The sequence below is a fragment of the Homalodisca vitripennis genome, chromosome 2 (assembly GCF_021130785.1).
Source record: "Homalodisca vitripennis isolate AUS2020 chromosome 2, UT_GWSS_2.1, whole genome shotgun sequence".
In the NCBI taxonomy this organism is placed as follows: Eukaryota; Metazoa; Arthropoda; class Insecta; order Hemiptera; family Cicadellidae; genus Homalodisca; species Homalodisca vitripennis.
In genome coordinates, this window is record NC_060208.1 from 43071040 (window position 1) to 43092518 (window position 21479).

General features: G+C 37.0%; 1 protein-coding gene across 1 annotated transcript in view; it reads right to left on the minus strand.

Moving 5' to 3' along the window:
- The window catches only part of LOC124353850 (supervillin-like), a 279170-nt gene that overhangs the window by 130861 nt on the left and 126830 nt on the right, over positions 1 to 21479 (minus strand). The window contains 1 exon segment of the mRNA XM_046803874.1: positions 11030 to 11162. Within this exon segment, the coding sequence (XP_046659830.1) occupies positions 11030 to 11162 (133 nt within the window).

Genomic DNA, 21479 nt, shown 5'->3' on the forward strand with positions numbered 1-21479 from the left:
CATTGTCTACTAATGTGTCATTTAACAAACTGTATAGTACACAGGTGTTAGATTTCAAAGACAGAATCGGCTTAATGTAATGTAATGTTGAATGTTTATGTGTTTTGGTGTTTATTTATTAATTTACCCAGGACTACTTTATTACTGCCTTGTGACAGCTTTTCAAACTTTGTGTTTATCAACGTTTAACACTCGTCGTGCGTTGATAATTACTTGGCGGGCGCACGTGTTCCAAAACACACGGCTATAACAACTGTTCAACTCAGTTCGACAATGTTTCAAATACAAAAAATAATTTACTTTACATCGCGGTTGTCATAAAATTACAGTTAGGTCAACTGCCACACAGTTTATAATCAAAGCCAATTCCTAGACATCTGACTGAGGGTAGTAACTAAGGGCAGTCAACAGAATTCGCTAGTGTCGCGTTATGCCCCGCCATTGGCAGTTACTAGGCCTGGCCACCAGATGACAACGCGCCGTGAACATACATACATGCCCAATTACCCATGAGCGAAGATATAAAAAATTATTTACGTCATGTTCTTGTACCAATTAAATTGCAATAAATAAATAAAAACAGGCCGTCAGCAAATATTTTTGTAAAAACTACCGAGAATCAACGTAACTTACGTTTCCGTTATGTAATAAGTATTAATAATAAAAAATTTGCAGACCTCTCCTTAAGATATTCTATATATAATGTCTATCGCGTGTCTTTTATGTTCTAGCGATTCTACGAGCGATTGTGAAGAAGAGATTATTGTCTACTACTCTATAAAACTCTGTATTTAGAACAAAGATCATCCCCCCTTACATAAATAAGATCGACACCCCTTTAAGACATTCTGCCCTTCTTCATTGCTCACTGGTCTGTGCGAGGATCTTCACAAACAGAATAAGGGGGAGTCGATACAGTACAAGGTTGATGGTACTGATAAAAAGTGGTACGGTCACAGACAGGATTTGAACCTGCACTATCTCTAACTCAGATCCAAAGTCCAAACCACTAGACCACTCAGCAAGCAAGTTGTATTTACACATAATGTAGCTATGGTAGAAAGGGCTTGACCAGACCTGACTCCTGAAATCTGGAGTCATGTTCGTCTGAAGAGATCCAAAAGTCTGTGATGACGTCAGATTCCACATGCTGCACTAAGAAGAAAGCGAACTGGATAAAAACTCAACATTCACAAGTTGTATTTAATTAGAAATATAAAAAAATAAAACGTTTAATTTTCATAGTGCATCTATATTGTAAATGCCCAAAAGATCTTATCACAAATTCTTTTTTGCTTGATTTGGTGATATGTATCGTGTGTTTTAGCAGCACATCAGTGTTGTGTCGTGGATTGTCACTTGTACTTCTCCTGACTTGTTGTTCTCAAGTATGTTCATGTGCGTTACGTACTAGGCCTACTAGATTGTTTTCGTCGCCATGAGTTGAATCGTTCACCTTTTGCATACTTAAACCATTTGTGATTTTTATATTCCACATGAAGAAGTGAATAGACATCAATCCACGAACCGTCATGTTTCTTTTATGATAACACTTAAATACGACATGAAATGTGAAGCTATCCTGTTATAGCTACCTATAATCTATATGAACTGAACGAGTGAACTCGAGTTTTTGTTTCGTATTACACATTCGTATTTTGTATTTACTACGCTAAACAAAAATCTTACTATAGAGTAATGTAGCGCTAGTAAAATTATAACAGATCTAGTGTATTCAAACTAAAAAAAACTGGGGTATTAATCCAAACCAAGCACTCCGTATAGGGATAAATGGCCTCAATCTATAAATGATCTACTGCGATCGCTCTTAAACCTACTGGCACACTCTCGCCGGTGGTTTCAAATGCCTGGGTTTATTTTTCGAACATTGTCTATTTCTGTCTCCTGTGTAACATTCAACGAGAACATTTGAAAACAGTAATAGATACTGTTTTAAGAGCGTTTACGGATGGAGATATATAGTGCTTTTACGCTTCTTGCAAACACTCTAACGCCATTATCCTACATCTCTGGACAACATTATAACCGCTTCCACTACTCAGCACACTATCAATGGAGACAAGAGTGTAACACACGCTGTTGAGATGAATGGACAATCTCCGCCGCGCGTTACGCAATCCCCGTGCGAAAAGTAGTCCATTGTTACGCGGATCTGTGTAACAACCGGCACAGGCACCGGCACGGCACACTTCGGCTCTAATTGCCGCTCCAGCCTCCGCCGCGCCAGCACAATGTGTGGATGTTAATGTTAATGTTATTGTTAATGCTAATGTGCCCGTTAACAAGGGTCCGATGGGCATCCAACGGATGGAAACACTGGCAACATGAGGGGCGCGCGACCAACAGGGCTTCACCGAGCCAGCGAGAACAGAACACAATGTTCGGCCAATGTTCGTCCGCTCACTTAATTAAATTCGTGCTTTAGCTTAATACAGTTGATAATGTATGCAAATATTATTAAATGGCAATTTATTTTTACCGTATTTAGCCTGGGAGCCAAATTTTGTTTTGTCTACTCTTTAACAAAGAAATTACATATTCGTCGATTAATATACATTGGCATTTTCCATTGCACTAGGTCGTTAATGAGTACCAAACTCCACGAACAAATGTATTATGAGAGCCAAAAAAACAAAGGTTTATAAAGGGAGGGCTTAGAGTTATTTTTTAGACTGTCTCTTTTTTGGAACCGGATCGATAAAAGTATAATCATCTTGAAGGACGGGATTTCAGGATATCCAGAGGCTTAAGGAGCATTGTAGTCCTAACTTTTTACTTGAAATTTGCATAGTTTGGCAACGCTGCGGTTTCGCTATCTCGTCCTGTCTCGTGCTGCACGCGTCCGGTCTGACGATGACTCACAACATGGTTTTATCTCAAAACCATACTTTTTTTCTTCCAAGTGTAATTAACACACACAAAATAACGATCGTAAAGAGGATTTTCCTAAAATCATTAATACGTAAAATATTTTTGATCAGATAAGTATAGTCCCGACAAATAGTAACAGTAACCAGTGATTTATGTTATATTTAAGCCAGCAAAAACAATAATTAATACAGTCACATTTGAATTATTTTTTCATAATTATTATAATTAAATCATTGTTTGTAACGGCATGTTAATAAACATTAAATATTATCATGAGGGGAAAAGTTTTAGTGTGTGACTTTGAAAGGACGTGCAACTGTAAATCCGCGATAAGACAGAGCGCGCTCGCCATCGCTTTACAGTGTTGACGATACCAATTCCACACAAAATGTATATGTGCCAAATGAAAAGGTTAATTCCCAATGCTCCCTTCACTATTCGGACAGATATCCATGCCACCAGTTCTGGGTGGAAAAATAATAGTTTCCATATTGGAATCAGGATTCCAGGTGAATAACAATGAAGTAATCGCAAAATGAATAACAGTAAACTGAAATCGCTGTAGTGAACGAAGAATACACCTAAATTGAAGTATTCTCTCGGTTTGTTATTTATTTGTTATTAAAATAATTACCCCAACAAGTCTATATCAACATTAACTAGTAACTGGGCTACACTCATCTCACCCGTCCATAATCCCTCGCCTGCGTCCATAACCTATCCATAGACAACGCCCTTCCTACTTACAACGTTAGCCACTCTCCATGAAAACATGTATAAGAATCAAATCTTTATTACATTTTATAATCTATAATTTCTTATTACAACATTAGCAAAACAGGTTTACACTTGAGATGCCTTATGTTTTTAAACCTTCACGACCCCAACGTCCATTACAATGAAAAACCAACACCCAGGTTAAGTGTTAGAGAGGGCTTCTTAGCCCTAACTTCGCCTGGTAAAATAAGACATTCTTTACTTTTTTTACTTTTATAATGACGTCCTTGATACCTGCTAACAAATCTAACTTCTATATCAATAACGTGCACAAATAAATAAATAATTAATAAATATATTAAAATAAACAGAATTGGGTGACATACAACGGAAATGTTTTAATATTATTTTGAATGCATAGATTTAATTATTTTATTGTATACATTTTTTGTTTATTGCCTAACAAAACATGTTCGTACATGAGTACAATGACACTTCTTGGTCTTCTAATTCATAATTTATAATAAATTATACCACACGAAAATGTGTTTATACATAGTTTTTTTTTTTTTTTTTTTTTTTTTTTTGGGACTACACCTTTTTGGCATACTGTTATCATTAAAAACTGAAATAATTAAAATTATTTTTTATAACTACAGTTTGTGTATTAACAAGCCCAGTATCTTTATATGTTATAGACTATTGTATAAAAAAGAATTATAATCTATCAATAATTGAAAACTATTTGCATTTGTTCTCTGAGGCTTAGCGTTAGCGAAGCCTATCACTCAAGGGGTTGGCAAAATTCCTTTCCTATCTGTTTGTTTGTCTGTTTACCATAAGATTTCTGAAAAACGAACGCATAGACTTGAAATTTTGAATGAAACTTCAACGAAGCCCGTAATGCAACAAGTGGTCTGGCGTCTTTAATCAGCAATTTTGGTCACTTGCAGCTGACGTTTTAAGCACATGCTCAATGGCACAAGCATGTTTTGGCATTTTTGTACATTACCTGCCCAAAACCATATTTGAGGTTGAAAGGTATAAAATCTGTTTAAATATTGTCCTAATAAGTAAGCACCTAAACTAAGTAAGAGCCCTCAGTCCTTTGGCCCCGAATGGTCAATATAAATCACGGCATTAATGGCAATGGTTTTCGAAATGATCTATTGCTTTTTAATAGTCTTTCTGTCTAAACGTATCCTTGACACAGCGATCTGTTTGCTCAGACAAAGAATGATTTACACAAATTGTACTCCTTACTAATTATCAGCAAATGAATGACGAAATTATTCATCTAAAACCAAGCGTGTTCCAGTAATTGGTAGTGGCGAAATGAAGATAGACGGATGAGGGCGGCAGCAGCCACGCGCTGGACATCAATGGAGCCCGGGCAGCACTCAATTACACCCCTCCAGGGCACCCCGCGGTGCCACCCTCACCACCCCTACCACCGACCATCCCACCAATCTGCCCCAGTTCCAATAGCACCCTAACCCAGATCGCATTTCTCACCCACTTTCCGTGTTTAACAAACTATCTCCGACTTGCCGTAATTCAAGCCGCTCTCATTTACAGCGAATCTAGAGCAACATAATTTCGTCTAAGTTTGCGTCACTGGAGAAATTATATTAACTGTAAATTATGTCATTACATCAGCGCGTTCTCGTTAAAATTATAATAACGAAACTAATATTTTTTCTCATTACCGATAAATTTGATCCATTTGATTATTTCAATTGATTACAACGAAGTTAAACCACGTGACTAGAGGAAATGTGACAGTTGTAAGTAGTTCCGGAAATGTATGAAACATTTCAATCGTAATATTTATGAGGATATCTACAACTGAATTTAAATCATTACTACTAAACTAAACAATTTTAATTCCGACCTACAGGTGTTTGCGACATAGGATGTAAAATATTAATTGCTCGTTAATTAACGTAACCATTAATTAATTAGTACAAAATGTTTTAAATCGTTCCTCGTTAAAAGTAAAACTCACAAGTGAAAATGTAAAATAGTACTAACGTCTAAAACATCTAAAAATAGATGTAATAAAGTACATCTACGACATATGTCTACGATACATGTACGAAAAGTATATAAATATATATATATATATATATATAATATATATATATATGTATATATGTATATATGTATACTTTCGTGACATATAATTCACGCGAAACGCGCTTTACACTTAACTATTTTTAGATGTTTTAGACGTTAGTACTATTTTACATTTTCATGTGTGTGTGTGTGTGTGTGTGTGTGTGTGTGTGTGTGTTTTATATTTGCGATAATTTTCATTCTCACAACGGTTACGTTTAAGTACTCCCATTTTATTTGTCTGGTTCTTTCCTGACACAAATAAAAATCTAGAAGAACATTGAATTTTTTTCATCTTTAATCAGAAAATATGCCAGTAATAAGCGGGGAGGAGTGTCCCCTAACTCTGTTACGCGCAAGCAACTCAGGGCACCGTGAAATGCATGCAGCCTCGTCCACGAACAATGTTCACTGAATGGCTCATACCACTCGGGCAATGGGTTCTTGCAATGAGAGCTTCATAATTGACCATTAGTACGTATTTCGCCATACAGTACCGCTCTGCCACGACTGTAACACAATTAACAGAAATCCCTAGTTTTCTCAATAAACACACACTGGGAATCCGAGCGTAAAACAATGAGAAACACTGATATAATTTTGTCCTATTTTTTTATTAGCGATGGCGTTTTAATAAAAATATGCGAATTTACTTGTCTAACAGTATTAAGTGCTACTCATGAGATAAAACATTGCAAAGCTGAAAATAAAATGCAAAAGTAAATTACTATTGCGATTGTTATTACTATTGTTAAAATTTATAGAAATGTTCGTATATTTGTATTATATTTCCGTTAATATTTATTTAATGTATTGTAATGTTTCTGTTATGTCCTCACTGTTGTTGTTCTTGTTGAGTTATTGTTATTGTTTTGCATAGATCTATTTATTGTTAGTTATATTGTTGACGATATGTCAGTTTTTATTTTTTTTTTTTTTTTTTTTTTTTTTGTTGCGGTAGTTATCTTTACTAGCCACTACTGTAATTGTTATTTTAAGCCCATCCAGTGCCATAGACTGTAAATAGAGACAATAAATAAAATAATGATAAAATAATTTAAATATATATAAACTTATTTAGATTGTATAACTTTTTACATTGTGTATTGCACTCTGCTGACAAGTTGTATAACTTAGCAGAACCAGTAATGTATAAATTATGTATAAATAAATAAACTAAATACAGATATCAGCTGTACCGCGCTTTATTTAGAATAATAATACAATACATAGTTGGAAAAAATAAGAAATATCTTAATAATATTTTTAGAATTAATATTTTATTCAAACAATTCCTAACCATTTTGGTAAGTTTCGATACACTTGTCATCCATGGTTATCTTGTATCGGGTTTCACTGTTTTGGTATTTAGTCCCATGTGATTGTTTTGGCAATTGATGATATATTATAGAGTAGCTATCACCAAACAATCCGATGACATTTGAGACAGAGTTGCCATATCGCTGCTGACCACCAGCTGTTTCCGCTGTTTCAAGGACACGGCCATATACCGTCTGCTTGATTTAACGAATAAAACCAAATTTACCAATATTTGTAATAGGTGATGATGTTGAGACGGATGAGTAATTTTCCTTACACGTAATACTGGCTATGTCGGGGTGAAGAGGAGGGATTCAAATGCACCGGCCATCCATCTTTGGGCTATATTCGTGCGGGTTGCTCCAGTATTAGATACCACACTTTTTAACGTGTAACTGGCACAACAATGAATACTTATCTCGAGAAATGAACGTAATGGATGTTCCCAAATAGTGTTGGCTCCTTACACACACCACCGACAGCTCGCGATAATGTAATAGACTGATTATTTCAGTTTTAGTTTGTTTATTTATGAATCTGCGACTGTGTAACAACCAAACCTAGCTAATACCAACCAAAAATAAGCAGGTCCAATCATACGTTATCTATAAAAAAAGGATATATGCCACGAGAAAATTAGAAATAATAAAGAGGAAGCACGCCAGCACCTCCTACACAGAACACAGTAACCGTGAAACTGTGTCCAGGAGGATTCAGTGCTAGCTGGTTTATACCTTGCAGTTGGACCTACACTGGATACATCAAAAACCGATATGTCACTTAAATGTGGGTAAATGGATGTCCAAGAGCAGCATATCACTAACCATACATGTTGCGATATTGGGGTATACGGGTAGATCGATAGGGTCTAGTCTACTGTTGGAGTTAGTGGGACTCCCTAAGTGTGTTAATGGCTGTTGCTTACCTAGACATAGGGACGTGCCACCCCCTGCCTGCTTTGACTGGATAGGCTGAGACAGAACCGCTCTCCAAATCTTCCAAGAATACATGACTGAGATTAATGCCCAAAATCATTTCTCGTGGATCTCGACAGAAGGCGGCCCTTACACCCAGCCACCCAATCTTACCCATCCAGAATATCCCGTCACTCCGAAGGTAGCGCAAAGATCATTTTAGGACGAAGTGCAATTTATTAGCTTTTTCTCGAAAAAGACAAAAAATCGTGGAACTGAATATTTAGGGCACAGGAAGTTTGAAATTGGAATTTCAATTCTATACTACTACAAGTTGACTTGCACTTGGAATCTCGGATTTGCAATAAGATAAACAAACGACACAATCCAAGTCTCTGAGAGTATCCTGGTTTAAAAAGGATTTCCGGATTTATATTGAAGCAATTAGCGGCGAAGAGCGGGTGTAGGAGGAGATGGCTGTTATCAGACTCACCCCTGATGGGGCAGAGCAGTTAACCCACATACTGACTATTGGATGTCCCGGTGACCCACTTGGGAGATCACTGTTGTCCCGGAAACTGGGTGAAGTTGGCGGGACACGTGATATACGAGTAGTCTTGAATAAAGACCATCACTGTTTCATCAACGTATGACAAAATGAACCCTGGGGATTAGACAATTACAATTTCAAAAATAATATTGAGTGTATATCCACGACTCATCACCCTTTTGCTGTGTAATAAATACAGTTTACTTATAAAGTAATGATAATGATTACTAATTAAAACAAAATCAGGGTTTTATCTAGAATAATATTTTTGAATTCACAGTTTAACTATCGTTAAGCCGTTTTCAACCCTGATATTTCATGATATTTATATACAAAATTTGCTCTTTATGATGTATTTTTAATCTATCAATGGATTTCAATGTACGAGAACTGCTACTAATCAATAACACTAGGACGAATCGATCGAAATGTTTACATGAAAATTTATTTTTACAATGCACAATTGGAATAAGTAACAAAATCCACGTCTGTAAGATACGCGATATTTAGTTTGTCAATTGCAACAGAATGGTAACAAATACCTCTACCGATTCGGTTACTCAAGCAATGCATGATGCATCAGACATGCTATCCAGTGTATTCTACATGTAGGCATGCTCACGGTCACGCTCCAAATGACCTCACACGGTAAATAAAGATATAACGTGTATAATACAATGCATGATGAGATTGGAGAAATTCTACGAAATAATGTTCAGGCACTGAATCATTAAGTCTGCAAGAGATTTCGGCAATATGCAAGTTGACTCAAAGTGAGATTCTGTAACTTTCAGTTGTTTTTGATGCCCGATGCTCATCACTTTATTGGAATGCTCAAGTGCCAATAATTTAATTTGGATAAACTGTGGTCTTAATAAAAATAATGCATTTATAAATTATATATCACATTCTTAACCAAGTTGAGAGTAGTTTGGAAGATCGAACCATAAAGTAACAACGATGTAATTTTGTTACTCTTAGGTTGAACGTCTTAATTTTTGTTCTGTAGACTTCAAATCAAATCAGATTTTTATTGCTGGAACATTATACAACGCATGGCAAAAGTCAAAATCTTACTTTTAACTTGCTAAATTTTTGTCATACACACCACAAGAAATCTTATTCAAACATACAATTTTGCAAACTTACCTACATTCATTCATTCCCCAATTATTCCCACTTCCAGCGACGATTTCAGTCAGTCTTTTTAATTGGTGGTCTCCTAATCGTACGCAAAAAAACTCGTCAACATTATAAAATGTTTGTGACACTAAAAGGCGTTTTACACGAATTTTTAACACTTTGAGCGTTGGAGTGTTTTTAATTGAATCTGGTAATTTATTGACGAACTGAACACCTGCCTGTGAAGGCAAGCGTTCATAAACCACCGTTCTGTGTCTACCAGTTCGGTAGTTATCTCCGCCTCTAGTCTCATACACATGTATATCTCGGTCATTCTTCATGGCACATTTAGGCATACAAAACAGTTATTTCCAAGATGTAGAGACTGGGCAGCGTCAACAGTTGCAAATGTTTGAAGTCTTCCTTGCACGTCTCTCTAAATTTCAACTTAGCGATAATGCGGATCGCTTGTTTTTGCAGCTTGAACACTGTCAGGAATTGATTGTTTGCACAAGCTCCCCACAACATCCGTAAGTGAGCCCGTAAGTGAGATGGGGGTAAATCAAGTCATGATACGCCATCATCAGAACCTGACTCGGGCAATATTTGACTAGAGACCTCAAAACATAAATGCCCGAGTCCAATTTGGAGCAAACGTGGTCGATTTGACCATTCCAAGTCAACCCTCTATCGAGGTATATTCCCAGGAATTTACGAAAAATATACTTCTTCCAGCATAGTGTCAGCCAACATACTAGATGGCTCGTCATGACTATCTACTGATCGTAAAGCAAAATTTATAAAATTGGATTTTGCACAATTTGTTTAAGATTGAGGCTGTTAAAATATTGGACGCAGTTCCAGAAAAACTCTGCTGTTCCAGAATCAATTTTGATTTGCTAGTGAAACAGAGAGCCCCTTGGTTGGTTAAGTTTCAGCCAATTTCAATAAAGCTCAACTGTACAGACGGATATGTACTATTAGCAGTTTCGGTTCAACATCCGTTGTCTAAACATGGCTCACCACAGTTTCGACAGTGTTAATCGTAAAAATCTATTATATTTTTTCCGCCACTGTGACATAGTATTACGATTATTTTGACAACATCCTAAAATATTTATAAAGTGAAGGTTTGCATCAGATAAGTCCAATTAATTTAAAAATAAACTGAGAATAATGTCTCAGATTGAAATAATCCGACAAATATTGCTACACATCGTTCCGTGTAACGTTATATTTATCTAGACCTACCTTGCGTGTAGAAGAAATCAAATCATTGGGAAATGGGACACCAACTTTACTCACATACTTGGTTTTGAACCATTTCTACTCCAAGGTTGAGAGAGATGGAACTAAACTGTCTTAACTATGAATGCCAGATTAAATTTAAACTTACCAGGACGTGGAGAGTCCTTAACTGGTTCGGCGTTCAATGAGCGGTTTAGGTTCGACTTCCTTTTGGCGCTCTTGTCGCGTTCCTTCCGAGGTCCTGGGGAGGACGAGGTGTCGGACAGTGTCAGCGGGCTCTTCTGTGGACAGACATTCAAGGTCAGACTAGTGTTTGATGAGCGGTTTAGGTTCCACTTCCTTTTGGCGCTCTTGTCGCGTTCCTTCCGAGGTCCTGGGGAGGACGAGGTGTCGGACAGTGCCAGCGGGCTCTTCTGTGGACAGACATTCAAGGTCAGACTAGTGTTTGATGAGCGGTTTAGGTTCCACTTCCTTTTGGCGCTCTTGTCGCGTTCCTTCCGAGGTCCTGGGGAGGACGAGGTGTCGGACAGTGTCAGCGGGCTTTTCTGTGGACAGACATTCAAGGTCAGAATATTCTTTGATGAGAGTTTAATAGTTTTCTGGCAGTCGGCGAAAATGTTAAGAATCTTCGAATACCTTGCCCAATTTGTACTACCGGAAGACCTACGTATACCTTGGCCCAGTGGCGTATATAAAAAATTATTTCGGGGGGAGGTGGGTAGCTGACACATTAGGTTGTTTAAGAAGTATAAAATAACCTCCAAAATTAGTGCCTCAAAAATCTTCTCCGGGGAAATTGTTCACCTTTAAAACGTCATAAACGTGTTACAGCTTAAAATACTACCGGGTAAAATTGTAACGTTTGCATGTAAAATTTCCACGAGCTTGATCCCTCCCCCCCCCCCTTATATACACCCATGCCGTAGACTTTATAAATACAGTTTCATCAGAGTTCCACTTACAGGAACAAAGCCCCACCCAATTTAACATTCAGTGTTACGTGGAAACCCGCACCATTCGTATTAATAGACATGCTGTATGGTTTTATATATGAGTTTATACATTGTTTCCAGAACTAACTTCTCAACCGAACTTCGCCGGATGATTTATTCGTTCAAAACTAAGTAAATGGTGCATCATAATTTCTTTTCCACATATGTGTATGTGTGTTCAAGAGATAAAACTATATCTTTACTGCGCCACAAGTCATAAAACTCTGTATTAATCTTAGGGTCTCTTAACCTTCGGTTACAAATACCGTAGTCGCAGTAACATAGGAAAAAGTTTACACTGAAACAATGTAAATATCACACTTTCACTGCCAACCACTTTTAAGCGAACGTTTCTATGAAATCAAATTTGGTATTTATTAACTATTTCACTAGGCCTTGTGTATCAGTATGATACATTTTCCATCGCACTTCCCAAGCCACGTGTATCTCATTGATGCATGCAACGTTGCTTTGTACCTTGCCTTTTATGGTAAAATATTTTACATTGTCATAAAAAAACTGCATTGCCAGTGATACTTCGCTTGTTAAAACTTAAAAAAGCAATTGGTTTGCATAACAAATACAATGAATGACTTGTCAATACTTAAAATGTTATGACATTTGCACTCTTCAACCTAAGCTCGTATAGTGGTTCTGAGTCTTTTTTGTAAGTAAATAGTGGCAACAAGTCATTTTAACATTAGCTTATTATTCGATATATACCGTTTATCTTATTTATCAAATTATATTATTTGACCTCAATAAACATATCCATGTGGATACATTTGTAAACGGAGCATAATAAACTTATGAGTTTGGTCAAATGTTCCTGTTTTCTAATGAAATGGTGAAAAGTTTCTCCTTAATTATTCATAAAAACCATGAGGACTGTAGTGATTCTTTTCCGCAATTGTCCATAGCCTGCAGGTAATTGTGTGTCAAACTGATACAATTGGTCTAAGAAAAAAACGTTGTATGTATCACATGGCAGTTAAAGTATTAAAAATTCCCACAAAGATAAAAAATTACATCTTTTATTTATTCAAACACCGGGCAAAAATAACTAAGGATAATAGAAATATAATACAATAGGAATCTGTTAAGAAATTTCTGACTTCATGAATGAGCAATAAAATTCATTTCAATCATTTCATATCAGTTATTTACTTCACGAAACGAGAGAGAATTGTACATTATAAGATATTTCTTATGTAGTTTTATATAATAAACCATTTGTGAAGTTTTGGCGATATGGCCATCCCTTTTAAAATAAATATACAGTATTAAAAAGATATTGTTTAAATGTTAAAGTTCTCAAAACACTAAAACTACAAAGCCAACCCGTTGTTGGGACTAGATTTATGTACAACTAACATTGTTCTGAAGGTTATCGTATAAATCATCGGTTTCCAAAAAAATCATCTCGGAGTTATCATCTTAACTTATCACCCCGAGCATCAGGGTTCGAATCCGAGTTTGGGCTCCCGTATTTACATGCTAACAAATAATCGTATGAGGGCTGCCTGAAGTAATGTGAAAAGGCAAAAGCTATCGCCTACAAACAAAAAAAAAAACACACAGTAAAGGCTGAATATATTAAATTATTTACAGATAACACCTTTTAGTTACTACTGTCAAAAAGTGCAAGAACCCACCCTCTTAGAGGTTAGAAGATTCAAAATGTTGCATTGAGGCGGGTGTGATGGTGATAAGATCTTTAAACAAATTCATAGCACTGAACACGCTTAGGAATAAACTGAGCAATGCAGTGGATGAAAAAATGTAAATATAAAAAGAAATGCATTGTGCATACGCTCAAGAACAATAAAAAGACACGTGAACGATATATCGAACGCTTAATGGATTCAGTAGAAGACAATGGAATCGGAATTGATTAGCACAATCCACAATAAAGTGACCAATTGACCTTGAGAATAGCGCTTCTGGATCCGTGGAATGCCACTTACATACCAGTTTCACAATACACGCGACACGCGAGAGACCAATGAGGAAGACAAGTCACGTCTGTGCGGTGACACAATGTGACCACAGAGCGGCGCAGACCATTAAAACGACCACCGTATCACGTCACGAACGCGATAAGCTGTGGTTCGACAAACACAAAGATGTGGGCATAGTACAAAGGAACTTACTCGGTCTGGACGAAACCAGTATTGACTTTAATACTTAGCTATACAACTTAACACTAAATTTGAATCTAGTAGTTGTCCAAATCGAACATTCTGAAGCACTACCAACTAAACAAAAATTAACATTAGATTTAGTATGTGTTATTAATTAAAATACAGGTTAACACATAACATCAAGCACAACTGTGGAAATTAGGACTTTTCCATACGAGAACTTACAAAATGGGGCGCTGTAAGTCCAATAAAAGGCGACAATCGGCATGTCATTGGCATTCAGCAGGTTACCACAATAGAGCCTAAGTTAAGTGGTTTGCATGCTACTAAGTCGGTTAATTACCGATTGAACAACTCTATGAAAACACCTGAAAGAAACTGGTTGCTTTCAGACTGGGCCATATGCCATTGCCATCCGGTGGTTAGGCTATTACCTGTGCTAAGTGGTTTGCATGCTACGAAGACGGTCAATTATCGAATGAAGAACTCAATAAAAACAACTGGATCAAACTGGTTGGTTTCAGACTGGATCATATCACATCCTGTGGTTAGGAGAATGCATGAGTTAAGTGGTTTGCATCCCACGAAGACGGACAGTTACATATTGAATAACTCAACAAACACAACTAGAAAAAACTGGTCGCTTCATAACTGGACGATATCCCATCCTGTGGTTAGGAGAATGCATGTGTTAAGTGGTTTGCATTGTATGAAGACGGACAGTAACCGATTGAAGAACTCAATAAACACAACTGGAAGAAACTGGTTGCTTTCAGACTGGATCATATCACATCCTGTGGTTAGCAGAATGCATGTGTTAAGTGGTTTGCATTGTATGAAGACGGACAGTAACCGATTGAAGAACTCAATAAACACAACTGGAAGAAACTGGTTGCTTTCAGACTGGATCATATCACATCCTGTGGTTAGCAGAATGCATGTGTTAAGTGGTTTGCATTGTATGAAGACAGACAGTAACCGATTGAAGAACTCAATAAACACAACTGGAAGAAACTGGTTGCTTTCAGACTGGACGATATCCCATCCTGTGGTTAGGAGAATGCATGTGTTAAGTGGTTTGCATTGTATGAAGACGGACAGTAACCGATTGAAGAACTCAATAAACACAACTGGAAGAAACTGGTTGCTTTCAGACTGGATCATATCACATCCTGTGGTTAGCAGAATGCATGTATTAAGTGGTTTTCATCATATGAAGACGGACAGTTACCGATTGATTAACTCAATGAAAAATTGGAAGAAAATGCTTTAAGGCTGACATACCATTGTGATCCGGTGGTTAGGAGAATATCTGCTGTAAGTGGTTTGAATGCGACGTAGACGATTAATCATCCATTAGGGGGAGGGGAGAGTTTAATGTGTACTAGATGGGGTTACACAGGTTGATGGGGTAGTTAATTTTATAAAATTTGGAAATAATTGTGGAATAGCCGTTGCCATAACCAAAAAGCACAATATTTTTACCTGAGAATAAATTTCATGAAACATGTCCTGCACTTGTACTTTGTACTTTTATTTACTCTACACGTCCTAGAGGCTATAATTCTAAATTTAATTTCGGTTTGTGACCAAACTTCAGTGAATTTAAATATTGAAGATATTGTGATCTAGTTGTTTATGTAACATATAGTGATGTATTAATTGTGGATACATATTCTAACACTATGTTTATTTTAATGTAACCGGTGGTCCGTACAAATTTTTAGAGAACGTTTTATTTATTTGCATCAATAATCAGCTGTTAGCAGTTCCAAGAAACATATAACACTTGATAGGGTACAAGTCTTGCTGTATACTTTTTTCAAACCAAGAGCGACTGAAACGGACGGAGAAGGCAAAGCTACTTAGTTCTGCTCCCTGAACACACGTTAGTTGAATTCTTAATCCCTTGATAATTTTTCAATTAAATTAACTCTGAAGGATAATAAAATGCCGCTCCATTCCCCAAGGCTGGAGAAAGCGCAACAACCTTGCAGTTGGGTCAAGGTCATCACGATGACCGCGGCCTTCGATACGTCTTCTGGAGATCTTGTAAGCTTCGCGTCCTCACACATGTACGGTCCAAACCCTTGGTTGCGCCTGCATACAATTAATGTTACTCAAAAATCAGTGACGCATTTTGTTTATTCTCCCGCCGAAGACTTAACACATTTATCAGCAAACAGTTGCCATTACGAAAACTAAGTGGTTTTTACACTATACATGTTCTATGACACGATAACCACAACGACTCGGCTAACCTTTTAAGAATATAAGGTAAAATATACGAGAAATCGATATTATTACTACAGAAAAATTAATCAAACTATGATGTCGAAATTTATTCTTACCATTATAGAAATCAATGTATTTACTTTAAATCATTATTATGACTACACATAAATCTATCTACATAACATGATTGATAGATAATTTAAGTGACAACCCCACCGGTCACCCAGTTACACTTACCCAGTTATTAATGTGTTGCTCTTACTGCAGTGGATACCGTAGTTTCAAATGTTATACAATCGTCAAGAGGAATGTTGTTAAACACATTTGTACAGTTTGTGAAGGCAATCTACTTAACATCTGCAGCCTGTCGTGTTCGGCGTGAGACGTTACAGAAGATTTTGTCACACACGCGACTCACGTCTTGTTTTTTTGTCTCGAACAAGAGCGTCTGTTTATATGAGCTGACGGGAAAGTTAATATATCCAAAAGCGTTTCGACATACACCCAATAACGCTAACAAGCCACTTTTGTTCCAATGAATATTCATAACCAATATTAATAATACTTAATTATTACTGAATCACTTATAAGAATAATCATTCCCACGGACGATTGCCATAGTATAGTATTATTCTTAATATACAGTTTTGAAATATTGCTATTGCAAATCTTTGCTAATTTCTTAGCAAGAGAGAGGTACACATAGGCAACGCTATTTATATGCCTGTTGTCTGACATAATTAAAGTCAAAGCCTAATACAAACAACTGAAATGGTTTAAATTAAGAAAACAAAATTGGAAATCAGCGCACTTTCTGCAGGAACGTTTACCAATGCATGCAAATATTTAGAATAATTGAATAATTAATTGTTTTAAGTACACAAAGTTGAGAAGATTAATTTGATTTTGTTTGTGAACGTGATGAATGTAATAATAGAATCGGTTTCGATGCCTTCAATAAATATTAAAACGGGAGTCGCTCCAAGGTTTTAGAACGAAAAGATGAATACATGTTATTGCTTTAAAAATTATATTTGTTAGTACGCGACAGTAATACTGTATGTAACAACATAATAAAGCATACGCAATAATTAAAAATATATAAATGAACAAAAAGTAATTTATCATTTTTCTTCAATTTATAAGTATATACATCTAAGAATAAATCGTAGAGATGCATACGTAATGATAGGAAAAAACTATTAATTCAAATAAAAACCACGTTTTAACGAAAACATGAATGTTAACAATATTATTAAACTTTTACCTTAGTGTAAAATAAGTACAATTAGGTTATCTAAAATTCTAAATTTTTAAACCGGTATGTAAATAAGGTAAAAAGGGACTAATTTTGAACCTAAGTGTAAAAGGGTCGTAAATCGAATACCGATCCAAAACGGACACCACATTCTATCTGGTTATATATGGATAGTCTATTTTCTACTTGGAATGTTTTAGTCCGATCACATAAATATTTTTTTCATCATAAATCTTAAAAAACTGCATACAGCAATTAAGTGCATACCTCAACTAATATTATTATGATTTCTTATTTTCCATGCCAATATAAGTTTGTTACTGCTGGTCATTTGCTGCTTAGCAACAAACTCAATCAATTCACTGGTTTTGGTTTTAGACACAACGCGCGTTAAACTGTCCATCTCTCGGTTTCCAAGGTCACTGGACCATTAATCAACTAACCTTTCTTTCTAAGGTTTAGACGACCTCAGATAGTACCAAGACTACGCAGAGCACCCACATTTACTCTACACATCATTCATCTCATGCTCACCCCCCTGTTCATTCTCATGAATTGTCGTCTTAACATTTTCAAAAGAGTGAAGAGTTACAAGATAAAATACCTTTTACATAAAAGAACGTAAACCGGCGCATGCACTTTTAAGAGTTAACGAACAGAGAAAAGCGAATAAAATAGTCAAAGAAAACAATATCCACGCTGTTAGAAGAAAACAACGCGATATTTAATCAAAGTAAACTAAAGCCAAAGAGTATCAAAGGAAGAGGAATTGAAAAACATATTTCGGCGGATTGTTATAAGCAAGGCCACGCTTTTAAGTAAACCGTCCTTTGATCTTTAAAAACACAAAGTGTCAGGACAAAGGAGGATATGCAGGATATGCCACTACCGCTTCTTTTACTGAAAGCATCTTTTAAAATGTCTTAAATCGGCAGTAGAGATTTTATTAAATTCCGTTCTTTATTGAAACGCGGATTTATTGACAGTTGTTTTATATCATTACAACAGAATCCAAACAAACAAATCGCTGAATATCCTGTCGCTGAATAATGACAGTCTTTTAACGATGCGTTACGAAGCATAAATTCGTTACTTGAGGCTTTAGATATTCGTAATAGAGTCGTATAATGTTCTCTCTTAAAATAGCAAAAACTTTAAGATTTTACAGTTAAAAACTAAAATAATTTGTAATACTAGAGGATTCTTAACACTGAGCTTTGAGTACGTTTGAAAGGGTTTAAAATATAATACATGAGGAATGTATTATATTTTAGTCCATTACACTTATAGGCTGTGTTGTGCAAAAATAACATTATAAACCTCTCTTAAAGCATATGAATTGAACTTTATTGATTATGAATGGAGAGGCATTTTAAAGAAAGTGCTAACGACCACCTTTATAGTAACCGTTATCAACTCACCTACCTCCCAAAAGTAAGATATTGGCTAGCAACATGAGAAGAGGATAAGTGATCTGCATAGTCTTGGTGTTACAACCACCAGAGTGTTCACTTCTGGAAGGTACCTGCCAATGGAACCTAACTGGGTACAGCAACATGAGAAGATTATAAGTGATCTGCATAGTCTTGGTGTTACAACCACCAGAGGGTTCACTTCTGGAAGGTACCTGCCAATGGAACCTAACTAAGTACAGCAACATGAGAAGAGGATAAGTGATCTGCATAGTCTTGGTGTTACAACCACCAGAGGGTTCACTTCTGGAAGGTACCTGCCAATGGAACCTAACTAAGTACAGCAACATGAGAAGAGGATAAGTGATCTGCATAGTCTTGGTGTTACAACCACCAGAGGGTTCACTTCTGGAAGGTACCTGCCAATGGAACCTAACTAAGTACAGCAACATGAGAAGAGGATAAGTGATCTGCATAGTCTTGGTGTTACAACCACCAGAGGGTTCACTTCTGGAAGGTACCTGCCAATGGAACCTAACTAAGTACAGCAACATGAGAAGAGGATAAGTGATCTGCATAGTCTTGGTGTTACAACCACCAGAGGGTTCACTTCTGGAAGGTACCTGCCAATGGAACCTAACTAAGTACAGCAACATGAGAAGAGGATAAGTGATCTGCATAGTCTTGGTGTTACAACCACCAGAGGGTTCACTTCTGGAAGGTACCTGCCAATGGAACCTAACTAAGTACAGCAACATGAGAAGAGGATAAGTGATCTGCATAGTCTTGGTGTTACAACCACCAGAGGGTTCACTTCTGGAAGGTACCTGCCAATGGAACCTAACTGGGTACAGCAACATGAGAAGAGGATAAGTGATCTGCATAGTCTTGGTGTTACAACCACCAGAGGGTTCACTTCTGGAAGGTACCTGCCAATGGAACCTAACTGGGTACAGCAACATGAGAAGAGGATAAGTGATCTGCATAGTCTTGGTGTTACAACCACCAGAGGGTTCATTTCTGGAAGGTACCTGCCAATGGAACCTAACTAAGTACAGCAACATGAGAAGAGGATAAGTGATCTGCATAGTCTTGGTGTTACAACCACCAGAGGGTTCACTTCTGGAAGGTACCTGCCAATGGAACCTAACTGGGTACAGCAACATGAGAAGAGGATAAGTGATCTGCATAGTCTTGGTGTTACAACCACCAGAGGGTTCACTTCTGGAAGGTACCTGCCAATGGAACCTAACTGGGTACAGCAACATGAGAAGAGGATAAGTGATCTGCATAGTCTTGGTGTTACAACCACCAGAGGGTTCACTTCTGGAAGGTACCTGCCAATGGAACCTAACTAAGTACAGCAACATGAGAAGAGGATAAGTGATCTGCATAGTCTTGGTGTTACAACCACCAGAGGGTTCACTTCTGGAAGGTACCTGCCAATGGAACCTAACTAAGTACAGCAACATGAGAAGAGGATAAGTGATCTGCATAGTCTTGGTGTTACAACCACCAGAGGTTCACTTCTGGAAGGTACCTGCCAATGGTAACTAAGTCGTGATATGCACTTGGTGTTACAACCACCAGAGGGTTCACTTCTGGAAGGTACCTGCCAATGGAACCTAACTGGGCACAGCAACATGTGATAAGTCACGTACATCTAGACACGATTGTTGTCCAAGAGTGACACATCACTAACCAAGTTTTTCATTTAGTAAATGTATGACTAGATCGAAAGATGTTTCATATGAAAGATATAATTAATACACACCCAATCACTTGAAAAGTATTTTCATATTTTTAATGGTTGTTCAATGAAAAATCACAAACTGTTTGTACTTCACACGTTAAATATTTTAAACACGTACGTTAGAAAAGGCTAATAAGCGTTTGAATGCGTGTAAATGGTATCTTCTAAATAAGACGTATCCCACAGTTCTACGACCAAAAATAAGGATGTAAATTAAAGGTTAACATTGTACACTATAGTTATCATACTGAGGGTTACCGCACTGAATGGTGCCAATATCCACAAAGCGCCTTGAGTTGGAATTCACAACGCAACATCAGGTAAACTTACTACAACCTTTCTATTGAAATACATTGGGATACACTATTTTAACGTAGATACACTTATAGTTCAACTTTTAAAAGAAGTTATTCAGTTGCACATACAAATGAATGTGTCTAAAATCTGATAAAATTAAAATGTTTCACTGTTAGAATTACAGAACAATTACTAATATCCGGACACGAACATTGTCAAGGAGGTTTGTGAGCGTACTAAAGTGTGATATCCTCTAATTTCACTATCAGTCAGAAGGTCGGATTCGCCGTGTAAGAAGTCCTGCACCTCTGCAGATCGCATCGCCAAACAAGGTGTTAGGAAGTGGCCTGGGTGCAGGCGGCCGCGGGCCAGCGTCACCTTAGAAGGAGAGGTGATATCGCCCGGCCCTCACCTTCACCTCGCCGCCACCTGTCGCAAGGTCACCACACGACCGGACCTAACCCAAAATGTGTACAATAGTGAATGGACACCGAGCATGTTATGTCG